Source organism: Trypanosoma melophagium (genome assembly GCF_022059095.1).
Source record: "Trypanosoma melophagium isolate St. Kilda chromosome Unknown ctg5segment0, whole genome shotgun sequence".
Taxonomy (NCBI): Eukaryota; Euglenozoa; class Kinetoplastea; order Trypanosomatida; family Trypanosomatidae; genus Trypanosoma; species Trypanosoma melophagium.
The window spans coordinates 660,290-676,839 of record NW_027125187.1 but is presented as its reverse complement, the minus strand read 5'-3'; the positions used below and the strand labels follow the sequence as shown (position 1 = coordinate 676,839).

General features: G+C 40.1%; 8 protein-coding genes across 8 annotated transcripts; all 8 read left to right on the top strand.

Moving 5' to 3' along the window:
- Positions 1 to 220: 220 nt before the first annotated feature.
- Positions 221 to 2,422, top strand: LSM04_005580 (uncharacterized protein; the record flags this gene model as incomplete). Its single annotated transcript, XM_067329712.1, has 1 exon — positions 221 to 2,422. One exon carries the CDS (start codon positions 221 to 223, stop codon positions 2,420 to 2,422), a length of 2,202 nt encoding a protein of 733 aa, XP_067187420.1.
- A 449-nt stretch (positions 2,423 to 2,871) lies between these two features.
- LSM04_005116 (protein of unknown function DUF4140) lies at positions 2,872 to 4,779 on the top strand (the record flags this gene model as incomplete). Its single annotated transcript, XM_067329711.1, has 1 exon — positions 2,872 to 4,779. One exon carries the CDS (start codon positions 2,872 to 2,874, stop codon positions 4,777 to 4,779), a length of 1,908 nt encoding a protein of 635 aa, XP_067187397.1.
- A 742-nt stretch (positions 4,780 to 5,521) lies between these two features.
- Positions 5,522 to 7,624, top strand: LSM04_005111 (Gamma tubulin complex component; the record flags this gene model as incomplete). Its single annotated transcript, XM_067329710.1, has 1 exon — positions 5,522 to 7,624. One exon carries the CDS (start codon positions 5,522 to 5,524, stop codon positions 7,622 to 7,624), a length of 2,103 nt encoding a protein of 700 aa, XP_067187395.1.
- Positions 7,625 to 8,142: 518 nt separating this feature from the next.
- On the top strand, positions 8,143 to 8,706 carry LSM04_009022 (uncharacterized protein; the record flags this gene model as incomplete). The annotated part of the gene is made up of 1 exon (XM_067329709.1): positions 8,143 to 8,706. The coding sequence occupies one exon, from the start codon at positions 8,143 to 8,145 to the stop codon at positions 8,704 to 8,706; it is 564 nt and encodes a 187-aa protein (XP_067187568.1).
- Positions 8,707 to 9,199: 493 nt separating this feature from the next.
- On the top strand, positions 9,200 to 9,880 carry LSM04_001302 (Mitochondrial glycoprotein; the record flags this gene model as incomplete). Its single annotated transcript, XM_067329708.1, has 1 exon — positions 9,200 to 9,880. One exon carries the CDS (start codon positions 9,200 to 9,202, stop codon positions 9,878 to 9,880), a length of 681 nt encoding a protein of 226 aa, XP_067187212.1.
- A 1,037-nt stretch (positions 9,881 to 10,917) lies between these two features.
- LSM04_004066 (uncharacterized protein) lies at positions 10,918 to 12,318 on the top strand (the record flags this gene model as incomplete). Its single annotated transcript, XM_067329706.1, has 1 exon — positions 10,918 to 12,318. The coding sequence occupies one exon, from the start codon at positions 10,918 to 10,920 to the stop codon at positions 12,316 to 12,318; it is 1,401 nt and encodes a 466-aa protein (XP_067187339.1).
- A 399-nt stretch (positions 12,319 to 12,717) lies between these two features.
- LSM04_002577 (Mo25-like) lies at positions 12,718 to 13,917 on the top strand (the record flags this gene model as incomplete). The annotated part of the gene is made up of 1 exon (XM_067329705.1): positions 12,718 to 13,917. The coding sequence occupies one exon, from the start codon at positions 12,718 to 12,720 to the stop codon at positions 13,915 to 13,917; it is 1,200 nt and encodes a 399-aa protein (XP_067187272.1).
- Positions 13,918 to 14,443: 526 nt separating this feature from the next.
- On the top strand, positions 14,444 to 16,039 carry LSM04_002641 (Protein kinase domain; the record flags this gene model as incomplete). The annotated part of the gene is made up of 1 exon (XM_067329704.1): positions 14,444 to 16,039. The coding sequence occupies one exon, from the start codon at positions 14,444 to 14,446 to the stop codon at positions 16,037 to 16,039; it is 1,596 nt and encodes a 531-aa protein (XP_067187274.1).
- Between the last annotated feature and the right edge of the window lie 511 nt (positions 16,040 to 16,550).

The following is a 16,550-nucleotide window of genomic DNA, read 5'->3' as shown; positions in this document are numbered from 1 at the left end:
ATACTGCCTCTAGCTCTTATTTGCTTGATTTTTTTTTGTTTTGTATAGTTTTCTGGTTTGCGGTGAGGCCTTTCTTTCAGAAAGAAAGACGAGTGTCAAACGGTGGTGACTAGCTGTTGTATGATTCTCCATTACTCTAGCAACAACGAATAAAAAAATAATAAATAACTAATACTAATACTTGTTTTGTTCTTTTTTTTTCTTTAGTACTGGGACTAAAATGTTACGCATTTCACGATGTACATTGGGATCTTTTATTCTCAATCAACGTGTGAATCCCGACTGGTGGCAGGGGTTTCACAGAGAAGAACGGCATCGAATCGCACGTGGACGCATTGAAGAACTACGTACACCTGGTGAGAATAGCAACATTAGAAAAAACATTAGGACGAGTAATAGTAATAGTATTGCTAATATTAGCGGTGATGGTGATAGTACGGTTCCTCTAACACTACAGGAGGCAAATGAACTTGTCAGGATATGCACACAGAACCACAATGGTGAAGATCTTAGTTTTATTGTGCAGTATATTCGTGAAACATTGGAAGAACCACTAGCACCTATGCATTATCATTCACTCTTTCGTGTGTTTAACTATACACGGGATAAAGATAATATTGAACAACTTATTAATGTTATTACAGAAAGACAAGAAGCAGATATGGAAACCTACGCCAGAGTTATTGATGCTCTTCACTGCCTTGGATCTGTAGACGCACTTTCGCGAATTTTACGTGTTATTGCTATTACACAAACAACTTATGGTACTCTTTTATCTGGAGAAGAATGTCCATTATTAACTTCTCTTTTACATCATGTTACGAACACTAATGGTTATCCACCTACGGCATCACTTTTAGTGGCTTTTTGGATACGATCCTTTGGGGTTTCTCTTTGTGACTGGGACTATATACATGTATTCTCTGCCTTACTATCACAACCGGATGAATTCCCACGAATACGAAATACATTAGGCGTTTTTAGTGAATTTCCTCGTGGTATGATTAGTCCTGAGGCATTTTTTCAGCGACTTGAGAGTCGTGGGGAGTTATCACCATCGTCGAGTGTGTTAAGTTTACTCGTGGCGGCCATGCGAGCCTCATTACTGCAGGGAGGAATAGATCTGCAATTGCCTATTAACACAGGTGTTATTAATACACAAACAGCAGGACTACCAGCAATGATAGAATGTATTGTGGAAGATATGACTCGTGTGGGAATTGCAGGGAAACTACACGGGGATCTCTTAGACTGTTATCATACACTGGCACTCTTGTATAGCACGTTAAGAAATGATACGGCAGCTGTAGAAACGATACGTTATGTGGCCCGTGAAGTACGACGAAGAGAAGAAAGTGTGGAAATCGATAAAGGACGTTCAGGACTTGCGGGACAGGATGAATGTGTGCGGCATCACTATTTGATGGATGTTGGAAGTTTACTTAACCGTGTTAGTATGCGAACTGTACAATCTGCACGTCTGGATTTTGCTAAACTAGCCCAATGTGCAAACTCGGATGTCTCTGAAAATGATATAGCCGCTGCCGAAAGTTATGCTATTGTATTTGTGCTAAGTAATGACGAGGCAAAAGAAGCTCTGCGTCAAGTACGAGAAAGTGTGGATCTTTCTTATCATCATACACGACTTCCCACAAAGTTAATGTTTCGTCGCTTTGTAGAACTCTGTGTTCGTCATCCAAAGAAGAATTGTAAAATGACAGCCACTGGATTAGAAGAACGTCGTAAGTGGGGTCGTTATTTAGATGCACGTGATGCCTCACTTGCGTTATTTGGTTCCGCCAAACAAGCACGTGATTCTATGAAACATTTATTCTACAATGATAATAAAATGCCAGAATTACGAAGTCCTGCCATGATAAAACGAGATATGAATGATACGGCTACATTATTTAAATGGAAGTGTCCCCCTACAATGGCATCACTGCGAATGCGTACATCTATTCCACATGTTTGCTGTTCAGCAGAAGCCGTACCACGTCATTTGTGGGATCCGGAGGTGTATAATCCATACCCGCAAGTAATGCTTCAGGTAAGTCCTATGGAAGATGAAAGAATCACAGATGATATATTTCAAGAAGTTTGGCGTGTTATAATGAATCCATCACTGGTGGGAACAGATCAATGGTATTTGCGTGATTCTGAGATGTATTTACTCCTTATGCGTTGTCTTATTCACCGTCTTGATTGGGAGGCCGCGGCCCATCTTACCCTAAAGACGATGGAGAACTTAACATATACATATATGATGGATCATGATGTAACGCTGATGTTTAGAGAAATTGGGGATCCGGCTGGTTGTTTGGCATTTAAAGTAGCGACGAAACTCTTTGATGGACGTATTTTAAAGGATGGACAAAGTAAACGGGAGAGATTCCACCAGGAACAGTTTGGGGAGATGTGAGAGGGAAGAAGAAAAGAAAAGAAAAGAAAGGAAAGAAGTATACGTTTGAAATGATGAGACATTTTTTTTTTCGGTTTTTTGTACACATTGTCTAGGGTGTACAGGATTGTTGTTCTTGTTGTTGTTGCTGTTATTTCTTTTTCTTTTTCTACACTTATTTTACCTGAAAGAAAGTAGGAATAGTGTGAGAAAGATGAAGAGATGAAGAGGGATGAAAATGACGATAAAAAAAAAAAACAATTCAAAAAAGAAAAAAAAAGAAAAGAAATCTGGATCGATTAACTACAAAATCACACATTTTTTCTTCTTGTTTTTATTTATTTTCTTCTTCTTTCTTCTTTCTTTTTTTCTTTTTTGTCTTTACCCTTAGTTGTTTCTAAAGTCATATTCATCTGCCAACTCAATTATTTGAGAAAATTCAAAAAGAAAAAAAAAGTAAAAACAAAATTATGGCCGAAACTCAACTACAACCACCACCACAACACGTGGAAGAAGAACAAGGTCAACCACGACAAGTTACTTTATTTCCCACTTTAAAGGAAGTGACTGTATTTAAGGATCGTGCTCAATTAACATATACTGCCACAGCTTCACTTTCTGCTGGATCACATGTTCTTGTTATGAAGGGGGAAAAAGGATGGGATGATGTACTGCAGAATACACTGCAAGTACACACTGAAAATGCAGCAGATATACCTGTTGTAATGAATGATGTTCGCTTTGAGACGTCTGTTACGAGAGATGATGTACGGGAAGATGTACGAAAACTTGAAAAGATATGTGAGGAACTTCAAGAACGTCTCAATGATGTGGCGGACAGAGAAACCATTAATGATTCCATTGAAGCCTCTATTAAAGAACTGGAGGAGAAACTTGAGAATATGGGTGAACGTAATTCATCTCCCAATAATAATAATAATAATAATAATAATAATAATAATAATAATAATAATAATAATAATAATAATAATAATAACACTGTGATTCCGCATATTGCACAGTTTCTCTCATCTCCGAGTGCCTGGCAGCCCCTTGTGCGGTTTATCGCCCGCCGCAAACGAGATACTGGCGAATCACGATTCTTGCTTCAAAGGGAATCGGCCCGACTGAAGCAGGAACTCTATATAAAACAATCTGCACTCGATGAATTTAAGAGAAATGGAATTCACGGCAAAAGGCATACAAATGTGGCAGTGACAGTTGTTGTGCCGCAGCCCGTCGAGTTGCGACTTTATGTGCAGTTCGTGGCACTCGGGGCGGCGTGGGAACCAACATTTGACATTCGTGTGGGCACTAATAGTAATAATAATAATAATAATAATAATAATAATAATAATAATAATAATAATAATAATAATAATAACGATACCAATATCTCCGTTTCTTATCACGCCAATGTGCGGCAATACACCACCATGAATTGGAACCGCGTTGCCATGCGGCTCAGTACGGCCACACCGCACCGCAGCTCAGGTCCACCAAAGCCCAGTTTGTGGAATATCACACTAGAGCCACCGCGACCAAAGAAGTTGAAGCCGGTATTGCGTTCAGCTCGTATGGGTCTTATGGCAGCACCAGGGCCACTACGTGAACCGATGAATGGGGCGATGATGGATGACGATGCTGATATGGCCCCGCCATGTGCCGCTCCAATTGAAATGGCAGCTGTTTCATCCTCCACACCGTCCTCTACGGCGAGCACGTATCATATTGCGGGATTGGCTACTGTGAAGAGTGATAATAAACCGGTGAAGGTTACTATTTCCACCCACACATTTCCTGCAGAGCTTATGTATCATGTGGTGCCGAAGCGTAGTCCATGGACGTACTTTCTTGCCAAGGCTAAAAATACCAGCCCGTATGTGTTTCTTCCTGGAAAATCCAATATCTTTGTGGATAATACATTTGTGACCAACTCAAAAATGGAGTTGGTGCCTGCAGGTGCAGAATTTACTGCTTCTCTTGGAACAGATGACAGCATAATTGTAACACGAAAGGAGGTGAGAAGGAAAAAGTCTACGGTTCGTACGATGCTGCGTCACCCTTATTCACTACTGCAGGTTGTTTATGAATTCACTGTGAGGGGTTCACTACCCGCAGCTGCGACATTGGTAGTGAAAGACCAGTGTCCTACACCTTCTGATAATGACATTAAAGTAGAGTTGATGAATCCAAGCAAAGTTATGCTTAATAACGGTGTAACAGAGGATGGTATTGCCTGCAGTATGGATAATGTCGGTGTTGTGGAGTGGAAATTGCAACTTCCCACCGGGGCGTTTACTCGCGTGTTTCGCTTCGCATTTAATGTGGAGTGTCCTGCGGAAGTAACCGTTGAGGGACTCGATGACTCGGATTGATTAACAGAGAGAGAGAGTGGGATTGGAAGAAGAAGTAGGAAAGAAACGACAAAAGAAAAATAAAGGGAGATTATTAGGTGGAAAGGATTTTTTTTTTTGAGAATCAAAGGGAAAAAATCCAGCACACACACGCAAAAAAAAAAAAGGGATAAAAAAGAAATACAAATCAAAAAGGTATGGTGACACAAACAAAAAAAAGAAAAAGGAAAAAGAAAGAAGAATAAAGAACTGAGCAAAAAATGAGATGGAGGAACGGAAACCACCTTATTATTGTAATTATTGTTGTTGTTATTTTTGCTGTTTTCTAACAGAGTGTACTCTTTATGGGAATTAACGGAAAAAGAAAAGGAGGAAATGCGCATCTATATATATATGTTTGTATGCGTGTCTATATAATGCAATATTATGTTTGATAGCTACGTCTATCTATCTATCTGTTTTTTTTAATTCTTATTCTGCTTTTGAACTTTTCATTACAATTGTTCTTATTGGTAATGAAAACAAAAATAAAAAAGTGGTTATTATTACCATTGTCTTTGGTATGAATATTTGTTTTCTTTTTCTTTTTGCTTTCATTTTAGCGTGGGCGCGCATTTTAACAGCTCTGGAGGAATATTCATCCTAGAAGGAAAAGGTGAGAAAAGAAGAGAAAAAGAAAAGAAAACAGATAATAAAAAAAAAATAGATTACAGATAATAGAAGTATCATCAGGAGTAGCAAAAGTGTATTAGTAGTGGGAGTAATGGAAGAATTACAGTGTAGTCTTCTTGGGTTTTCTTCTACCTCATTGCCTCTCACAACTAGTGATAATGGTGGTATTCAACATGGTGGAATTGCTGGGAAACAGAGTTCTTCTTTTTTCTCACAGCTTCATCCGTCTGAACGGGCTTTAATAGAAGACGTTCTTCCTCTTGGGGCAATGTGTCATACCTTGCGAAAGGTATCAACTGATATTGCTGTAGGTCGTACGGAAGGATTATACCCTTCAGCAATTGGGGCAGCTGTTACATTGATACTTCAGCACTATGAAGAAGCTGTTAAGAATGCAAAGACACCTTCTGCTGTAGCTGAACTGCGGCCTACATATTTTCTTGCATTTACCTTATTGTTAGATATGGTTAAACAACAAAATGATACTGATATTTTGTTATCTACTATTCGTACCTTTGTCTCTAATCGAGAGATACCGCGAGAATTTAGAGTTATTCTTGGAGAAGCTGTATGGATGGGATTACTTTATACTATAGGACATTATGTTGCTCATGGTGTTGTCTTACATGGACGTAAAGATTTCTTTATAACTATGAAATCAAAATCAGGAAAAGAGGAACATACTTTACACAGTGATTTACTACCCCATGGTTTATCATTAGACCTTGGTTTATTAATTCTATCTGTAGGAAAGGAACGTCGTGTTCTTCTTAGTGATGTGGAAAATCATGGAAATGATTATCTTGAGCAACTCGCAATGGGTACACAAGATGAAGCAGCAAATGCCGTTTTTAAGGCTATTTACAATCCATCTCTTTGTAACGATGGTATGCTATCAGTGGATGAACTAGAAACACGAGTAGAGGCAGCACGAGCACTTTGGTCAAAAAGTTTGTGGTTAAAAGTAGGCGAACATGCGGCATTGCATGAACACCTTGCCGCAATGCGTGCTATGTTTTTATGCCATCGTGGAGATCTTTGGCATACTTTTGTGGAAGCGGCTTTTCCAGGTCTCGTTGATAACGCTGTCGTCTCAAGACCAATGTTAACAGAGGCGGTAATAACACGTATTGTGGCGGATGCTTTTGTACATGCATTGGGAGTTTCTGGTTTAGCGGATTCACCTATTTATGAACATTTTGCTACATTTGTAGTATTACCACTAGATATGAGTAGTAGTAGTAGTGGTAGTAGTAGTGCTATTGTTGCTGGTAGTGGAAATATGCGATCTATTGAAGAGATTGCGCGAACTATATTGGGTTGTATGCGAGGAATGGGTCTACACTACGTTCTTCCACGTGGACTTCACTTGGTTGTATCAGAAAAAGCTTTAGAGTACTATCAAAGAATATTTTCTTTTCACATTGCTAGACGATTTTCACTACATGCTCTTCATGTCTTTAGACAGGTTTTTTCAGGGGCATTTGTTACAAATACGCAACCCTCTCCAGAACTAAGACGTGCCTTCGCACTGATGCATTTACTATTATTCCTTCACACCACATTGGGTTATCATCTCCAAGTAGATGTCATCGTATTGCAGACAGCAGAGGTTGAAAAGGCATTAGAAAAGTGTAAAAGTGTACAGGATGCAAAAAGATGCCTTGATCGCTATGTTTGGCATGTCGCCGAGGGATCTTTTATAACCGAAGGCTCTGGTCCATTATTATCCGCCTGTGAATCACTCTTTCAGTGTTCCTTGGCACTCTACGTGTTGTGTACGCGATATCGTCTCACATCGTGGGCCGTGAATGGAGCGCAAATCCCTGCAGAAGTCTCCGCCGCATTAACGGCATTAGAGACACGCGTGCATCAAGACGTTGTGGCTGTTTTCACCGGTCATCTCTCGGGATCCGCCACGCGGGCAACGGAGCGGGCACTGTGGGCGAGATTAGACTTTAATCGCTTTCTTTCTGCCGGCATGCGCTTTCGCATTCCCACACAGTTTGCACAACCCGCACTTGCAAAGGCAAGATTTTTAGGACCCACCGCCGCCGCTGCCGGAGGACAAACATCTTCGACAACAACAGCAACAGCAACACCTGAGGCGAATGTTTCTCGAAGACGTGTGGATATTCTGCCACGGCCAGCCGTAAGAGCAACATCAGTAGCATCGAAATCAATACACAAGTAAACGCATTTATGAAGATTAAAATGCCTTTCTCACGAGAGAAGGTGTCGTTTCTTTTTTTTTGTTGGTTGGTTGGTTCATTTTCTTGACGATAACATAGAAAGAGATTGAGTTTGAGTTCGATATATATATTTTTGTGGAAATATCAGAGAGAGAGAGAGAGAGAGGGAGGGAGGATTGAATTCGTTTAGCTCTTATTTGATTTATACCTCCTTTTTTCGTTTCGTTTGCTCTATTCCTGATTCATAACTACATGTACTCTATTTATTTTTTTTCCTCATTATTTTTCCTTTCTGATGGACATAGCTTGATGTTGTGGTAGAAAAGGGGATTAGGTGACACACAACACTTAAACATACATACACAAATTTACGTAGATATATATACATATATATATATATATATATATCTTTATACATCCTGGGTAGGGGGGGGGGGGGAGTAGACAGAGAAGTGAGAAACCAAGACGAAATCTCTGTTCCCTGACCCGATTTTACTTCATTATCACGCACCTTAGGTCAATGAAATCATCTAGAGATGATGTCCCTGCGGACGTTGGTGAGGAAACACGAAATGTTCGTCCACGATTTTCTAGTCCTATACAAAGTGAATTAAGTGAAAAACAAAATCAGCAACAACATAGTCAAGAAAAACAAGAGCCGCCTTCTACGCCTAAGAATGCAAAATTAGTGTCTCCAGTGGGGGTGCCCTCTGCGAAGTTTGTAGCAAAGTCTCCTTTCTTTATAGTTACTGAAGAAGATGCCTGGCGTTCAGCCACAGCAGCGGCGCGGCAAAAGAAATTATCTATATTTGAAGAAGCGGATCGCTGTTGGCAGCAACATCATGCCACAGGGAAAATGCATCATGAACCACCATGGCGTCTCTGTCTTCAAGTAGAGGATAATCGGGAGCATCCATACTATATGCAGTGGTTAGACACAATGGAGATACTTCCAATGGAGGAGTTGCTTGGAAAGGAAAGCAGTAGTGGTTTGACGGCTGATAGCAGCGACCATGCGGATGAGAGAAGAAAAGCTATCGCAGATGGAGAAACAGATAGTGGTCACCAACAAGAAGAGAAGTAGTATGAAGCGATGTCAGTTTTTTTTTTTTTGATTCTCGAAGAGGTTGTTGAATTTCATGATTCAAGTACCTCCCCTCCTTATCGCAAGGGAAGGGAGAAACACACACACACACGTACGTACTTACTTGCACACGTATATATATATATATATATATATATATATATATATACAATATTTTCAATAAGATAAAAGTAATGAAAGAAGAAGTAAAAAAAATAAAAAGAATCAATGTGGAAGGAACAAAAATACCAAGTTGTTTTCTTTTTCTTTCTCCTTCTCCTCCTGTTTTTTTTTAATTTGTATTGTAAACGGGGAGACATCTATAGGTGGATAAGCGAACAAACACAACTAGACACGAAACGAAAGGAATACAAGTAAGACTAATCAAAAAAATTACGTACTGAAAGACGAATAGAAAGGAAAAGGGAAAAAAACAAACAAAGAAATAATATAACCTAAAAGAAAAAACAACAACAACAATAATAATAATAAGATGCGACGCACTTGTGTCTCCACTATTCTTCGTGCTGTGTCGAAAGCACCTATTTTCCACCGCAGTTTCCCTTCAGCCACAGCCGCGGCCGTAACGGCTCCGCTTTTCGCGGGCACACAACAACGCCTTGCGTCCTGTGCTGAACTCGCTGATGCGACTCGCTACGAGATGGAGGATGAACAGCGTCGCAGTGGAAAGCAGGAGAAGCCAAAGGTGCCAACTGGCTGGACGTTAGACCGCAAAGCGGGTGAGAGGCTCTTCACGATGCGCAAGACGTTCGAGGATGAGGAGATTCTTCTCCGCTACCGTAACGAGATCACTCCAGATGATGGCAGCCCGACGAAATACGAGTACACTGTCTTCATCACAAGCAAAGGCAAGACACTTATGTTCGACATGACGTATGAGGATGGAGAGGTGCTGCTGGATCATATTGCTTTTCTGCCCGACTCGGCACTCGCGCTTGATGAGTCTGCTGAGGCCGTAGCCAAGCGGTCAGTGCTGTACGGCGGGCCGGATGTGAATGAACTCGACGACAATCTTTCGAATGCCTTTCTTAATTATCTCGATGCCCGAGGTGTGAATGATGAGTTGGGCGAGTTTGTGGAGGCCTACGGATTGTGGGCGGAGCAGGCGGAGTACGAGGCGTGGCTCAGCGCTGTTCACCAGTTCGTGGCTTAAAAAGGAAATGGGCAGAGAAGAATACAACGAGAAGAGAGAGAGGGAAATCGAGAAGATAGAAGAACACAGGAACATTCATGCACACAACTCCCTAACCTGGACTCTTTCTCTTTCTCTTTTTATCTGGTTTTCTCTCTGTATATATGGGCGTGCGTGTGTGTGTGAAGCCATCTGTCTGCCGGCTCAGCCCATCTCGACTCTTCATTTATTTTTCTTTTCTTGTTTTTCCTCTCATTGTTTTTTTTGTTTTTTTGATTCTTTTCTCATTTTTTTTTTACAGATTCTTCCGGATTCTCTGTTTTTCTTGTTATTCCTTAAGGAAGAAGAAAAAATGGAGTGAGTAGGAAAAAAAGAAGAAGCGATAAATCAACTGACGCTTGGTAGCAGGGACGAAGAAACAACAGATATTGAAGCACTTTTTTACTCAATTACCCTAAGAGAACGAAAGAAATATGAAAGGTATGGGGGAGTAACTAAAAACAGAAGAAAAAAAACACAAAACAACAAAAAAAAGAAAAAACAGAGATAATAAACGCATAAAACCATGAAAGATTATTTCTCTTTTTTCATATTCTACTCTTTCTTTTGTACACATGTGTTGTATTCGTAATTTTTGCAAACAATATTTCTACAGAGGGATCTGCAAAAAAAAAAAAAGAAAACATCATACAGATAACACAAACAAACGATCAAACAGTTCAAGCTGAGGGTTTCTTCTTCCTCTATTCTTTTCTGTCTTTTGTATGCCTGCCTGTCTGTCTCTGTTTGTTGCCATCTTTATTTCTTATTATTCCTGTCTTCTTTATTTTATTTTTCTACCCATCTACCTGTTGGTTTTTGAGTTCCGAAATTTAGACTATTTTCTTTATTATTATAGTTTATCTTTTCATTTTATTATTATTATTATTATTATTATTATTATTATTATTATTATTATTATTATTATTATTATTATTATTATTATTATTATTATTATTATTATTATTATTATTATTATTATTATTATTATTTCTCCTTTTCAACGTATATATATATATATGTCCCTTCAGATTGAGGACTACACAGGGGCCGTTCCAGTCATTATTTCCCTCAGCGATACCGACTGCAGCGTGCAAGAGAAACCAGCCCCACTCATGTACGTATTGCCCCGCAGTTCTGTTCTTATGGCGGTACGTGCAGAAGTACAAAAATACTTTTCTGCTTTTACAGTCGCCAAGGCGGACTCCACACCTCTCGTCTGGCTTACGTGTAAAGGTGAACCAGTACCATGGCAATATCCTGTAGGAGCCATCAAGGATAGTGTTAACGCCTCAGTCATTGCGGGACTAAACGAACCACCTAAAAAAATTATTACAACAAGTACGGATACAATAACAGTTGCATCGGCTTCTCCGTCTGAATTGTATCCAACAGTATTCGCTTTGCCATTAACGTTAGAAGCACGCATTACATGTTTAGCAACAGAGAAACCACTTTCTGTGCCTTGTCCTGGGCAGGAAGATGCTGCTTCCCGCCGTAACGAGGAACAAGCCGTGGGTGAATACCTAAAACAGGTAATGAAGGGTACTTTTTCTCTTATGTATGGTGGTATAAAGGCCTTAATGGATGCACGTAGTGAGGTTATAAATGATGTTTTAACTCTTGCAACGTGTACTTCTACAGGAGATCCATTCGTACGAGCATTAAGGGCTTTCAACGATCGTTTTGCTGGATTACGGCGGGTGACAGGTGAACCAAAGAATATAGCACTTATGCTTAACATTCCACTTGGTAAAAATCCCTTGCATTTTGCACTGTTTCGCGTACCTACTACAATAGTAGATCTCCACGATGAAAAGGTTTCTGTGAGTGAAAATAAGGAAGAAACTGTACCTTCTGGCAACGATGACAATAATGAGAACACTAATACTAATAGTAGCGTTGACCATAATGAAGAGAATGAAGATAGTTCTAGACGTAAAAGATCAGTACTTGAAATGCCTTTTGGAGAAGTTATTTGGCGAGCACTCCTCGAACCATACCTTATATGGAGAAAATTTTATGGCAAAAGTGATGGTGATACCGAGTGTACTAATAATGATGGTAATAATGATGATAATGACGCTTCTAATGCTTGTACATCAACGCTCTTACCGTGTTCTGCACCATTTATTCGAGCCCTTAGTCCCTTTTACAGAGGTTTAGAAGATAAGTCATTTTCAAATACCGCATTGTATTCAGGAACTGAATCCCTTGTGCGTGAGTTTATAGAAGCTGCTGATGCCACAGATGAAGAGAAAATGATCCATGTGATGCTTCCATCATTACCTCGTAGGAAACGCCGTTTATCCTTTATGCTTCAGGGTTTACAACCACCATTGCAAACTCCAGTGGGTTATCTTCTTGAACGCTTTACTTCTGCTGATGGTCGGTTGTACGTCACGCTGGCAACTCTATGAAAGTGAGTGGTGACACGCAGTTATTGCTGTTTTTTTTTCTTTTTTTTTTATTCCTTTTACTCTTTTTTTATTTTTGTTACTGAGTGAGGGCAGAGAACATAAAATATATATGTGTGTGTGGTTCTCTGTATTAAATATGAGGGAATGTGGAATATAAACAAACGAGCGGGTGAATTTCTTTTTTTTTTCCTTTTTGTTCCATGATGGGAGGAAAGGGATTGATAACCATCCATATCAATTTAATGCCTTGTTTTTTTTTAATTATTTCTTGTAAAAAGAAAATGATTGCTATTTGTTTTGATATGTTTGGTTTCTCCGTTTAAACGACAGTTGAATAGTGAAAAAAAAAAACACAATAGCAATAACAACAATAACAACAACAAGGTTGTTTTTGCCTTGATGAGTGCAGCTGCGTTAGCGGAAGATGGCATACATACAAGTAAGGGATTTCTTAGGGTTCTTCAAACATCGGATAAACCCGCAACCGTAAATGCGGCCTTATTGCTGCTGCTTCAGACTCTCAGCAACCCAACAGAAGAGGCCGTTTCTCTCTCGCCTGTAAGTCTCCGTCAACTACTGCGACTTCTCGTGGAACGCACTGATGATGCATGGTTGGAAGTTCGAAAAAAGATTGCTTTTGTTTTTGGAGATTTGATATTAAAAGGACACGGGGATGTGTTGGCAGATGCGCTTCTCTACGGTGAACCGCAAAACACCTCCACTGGTGAGGCACTTGCTAGTCACATTGATTTCGATAGTACCACAAAAGAGGAAATCAACCGTAGTGAAACAGTATGGGAGATGAAGGGGTTACTGGGAAAGTTAGCAGAAGCGCATGGAACTGTGGAGCGATGTGTTCCGGCTGCTGATGTATTTCGGACACTTATGCGAGTTCCAGTTTTTTTAGAGATGATTCTATCACCATCAGAAATTACTTCTACCACTACGAATACTAATACGGATAATAGTAATACTAAGGCTAATGAAGAAGAAAACGTCAGAAGTTCTCAACAACAGGAAAAACATTACAATTTTTGTAATACATGTATCGGAATTCTCTGTCGTAGTGTTGGATCCGATACGACAGTTCTTTGTACAGAAACATGGCTCTCATTGAATACAGCTTTGCAGATGGATAAAGGTCTTTCTGCATCACTACTTTTGTATTATTTCAATGAATTTGTCTTAATGTTTAAGAATTGTTTAGATGAGGGAAATTTTGTAGCTAAACTGCATGCACTAGAGTTACTTGCATCTATTCTTGAAGATTCTGCATTTTTAAAGGCACGTAGAAGTTTTGCAGAGTCACCAGCGTTGCTTTGCGCACTTCTTCCCTTAACAAATAGCTCTTCAACACATATTCGATTTTTAACCTTTGATGCACTTAAAGTTTTTATTGCAAAAGGGAATAAACCTGCTCCCATTCGCTATATTCTCTTTATTAACCGGGAAATATTAGCTGCGTATGTGGAAGATTACTCCACAGAAGAAGTAGCGATTCAAAAACGTCTGGAATTAGAGAAACAAAGACTACTACAAAGTCTAACATCACTGGAGCCACTGACACACGAGGAAGAATTACTGCTTGGTGTGAAGTGAAGATATTATAAACTCCCTGAAAAATATCTATTTCCCCCTTTCCCTCTTTCTCTGCATGTGATAGTTTCTGGATGAAATCATATGCTCAATACGACTAAAAAGAGCAGAGAAGGGAGAGAAAGAAAGATAGCAAGAGAACAAAAACCTTATGTGTCCATTCATAAGATGTGTTTTTCTGGATTTAATTGTATATATCATTTGCTTTTTTTATTTTTTGCTCTTTATTTATGCTTTAAACGTACTATTATTACTATTATTATTGCTGTAGTTTTTTTTTTGGGGTGGTGGTGGTGGTGTGGTGGGGCGAACCCTTTGCTTTATTTCCTTACTCATTTCTTTTTTTATTTTATCTTTATTTATTGACGGCAAATAAAAATAAATAAAAGAAGAAAACGATACAATATATATATATATATATATTAGATAGGAGGCAAGGTAAATTTAGGTGAAGACGTTGAGAGAAAAGACGATATATTTAATTTGGTTTGAGTGGAGGACCTTGCTTTGTGTATGAATTTGTACACTCATGTCTATTCACAGTGAAGAAGAAGAAAGGGAAAAAAAAGAAATCCCAAATAATACACCGCCAAAATGCCCAACATTTGATCCGAGTCAATTAAATTTATCTGATGCTCAACCCATTGGTTCTGGTGCTATTTCACAAGTTGTACAAAGCAAATTTGGCTTCTCACCACATCTTCCTATAGCGGTGAAGATACTTTCTAAGATACAGTTATTGCAGCAGAATAAGGTTCAAGTGGCAATGAATGAAAAACGTGCTCTTTTAGAAATGGGACCCTATCCTTTTATTGCTCGATTATACGGTACAGCACAGTCAGAGGATGAACTTTACTTTGTTATGGAACATCTTCCGAATGGTGATTTACTGGAACACATTCGAACCTGTGCGGCACGTCGTGCAGCTCAGAACTTAGCAGCAGAGGCAATGTTAGCTACAAATTCGGAAAAGGGATTGTCAAATTCTAAGAATTCGATTCCTTGTTTAGATTTTCATGACATTCAACTTATTACAGCCCAACTTGTAATGGGACTAACACAGGTTTTTTCTAAAGGTTTCGTTTTACGCGATCTTAAACCGGAGAATATCGCCTTTGATAGCAAGTACCGTGTCTGCTTGCTGGACTTTGACACCGTAGATGTACAGGGCGAGGCACTGAAGCCAGTCTCCAACAATGGCGTTGCCCTCCGTGAGAGGGCGAAGAAGAAGGAAGAAGAGGACCACAGCAACAAAAACAAAAACAACAAATCCCCCGATCCCGACCGCCGCCTCACCGTCTCGGCCATTCAAAGCATGCGGAAGATGACGGCCAACTTCTGCGGCACCGCCCAGTACGTCTCGCCGGAGATGCTCGGGCGGTGCCAGTGGAGCTACAGCAGTGATCTCTGGGCGCTGGGGGCCGTTGTGTACGAGATGCTCTACGGCACGCACATGTTCGGCGGCGCCAACACCTTCGCGGTGATGCGGCGGGTTGTCGACGGCCTGCACGGCAGCGGCGTGTCGTTTCCGCGGGTTTTCATCGGCCCGCAGGCGGACGCGTTTGACCGCGTGGCGGACTTCATTCAACAACTCTGCCGCACCGATCCCGCCCGGCGCCTCGGCGTGCATCCCACAACCGGGCGCTTTGACCCGGAGGCGCTGCGGCGGCATCCCTTCTTCGGCGACTTTACCGCGTGGGGAGTGTTGGAGCAACACGTGCGGGACTACAGACAGCCCGCCTACAACAGAGAGCGAATAGACACCGCAGGGCCGATACATCCAAGTGTCACAGACGATGGGACGACATCGCTGAAGGGGCTCTATCATACTCTGCCGGTTCACAGTATGGAGTACGCCAAGTACGTGTTTGAGGCTACCGCGGATGCGAATCCGTTTGAACGATGGGCGCAGGAAATGTCAGGGGAAAACTGTGGATCATTTTTAAGTGGTATGGAAGGAGAGAAGAAGGAGGAGTTATCGGATATTGAGGGTGATGAGAATGAAACTTCAATGGTGGCTCCTGCTGAGGATGAGGAAGATGATGAGATGGATGTGGTGGATGATGTTGGAATGCTCTTTTTTGGTCACGTTCACCCTGACTTTGCGGGTGATGCCCAAAGTTAATCTTGTTATTTCATCTTTTTTTTTTCTCGTTGCTCTTCTTTTCCGTTTTTTCTTTTCATATATATATATATATATATATGAACTCAAACTATGTGCCTGTGTGTGTGTTTGGCTTTTTTGCTTCGTCTTTTGTTACCATTATCATCATTATTTTGTCTGATGTTCATAGAGTCGATGTCGCCTCATGTAGACTTGTTTTGGAACTTATTTCGTCTGTATTCTTTCTTTTTCTTTCGATTTAATCCTTACTGTGGCTCTGTTTTTTTTTCTTTTTTCCTTAATTCATTTTCCTGAATGTTGCTTTTGATTATTTGCGATTGATTATTACTATTTCTCTTTACTTCTTTACTTTTGATGCTGGATGTTTGATTATTATTATTATTATTATTATTATTATTATTATTATTATTATTATTATTATTATTGTTATTTATTTTTTTTCTTGTTTCTATCCTGCGTGTTCTTATTGTGATACCGACAGGGTTGTTTCCCCTTTGTGTTGTCTGCTGTT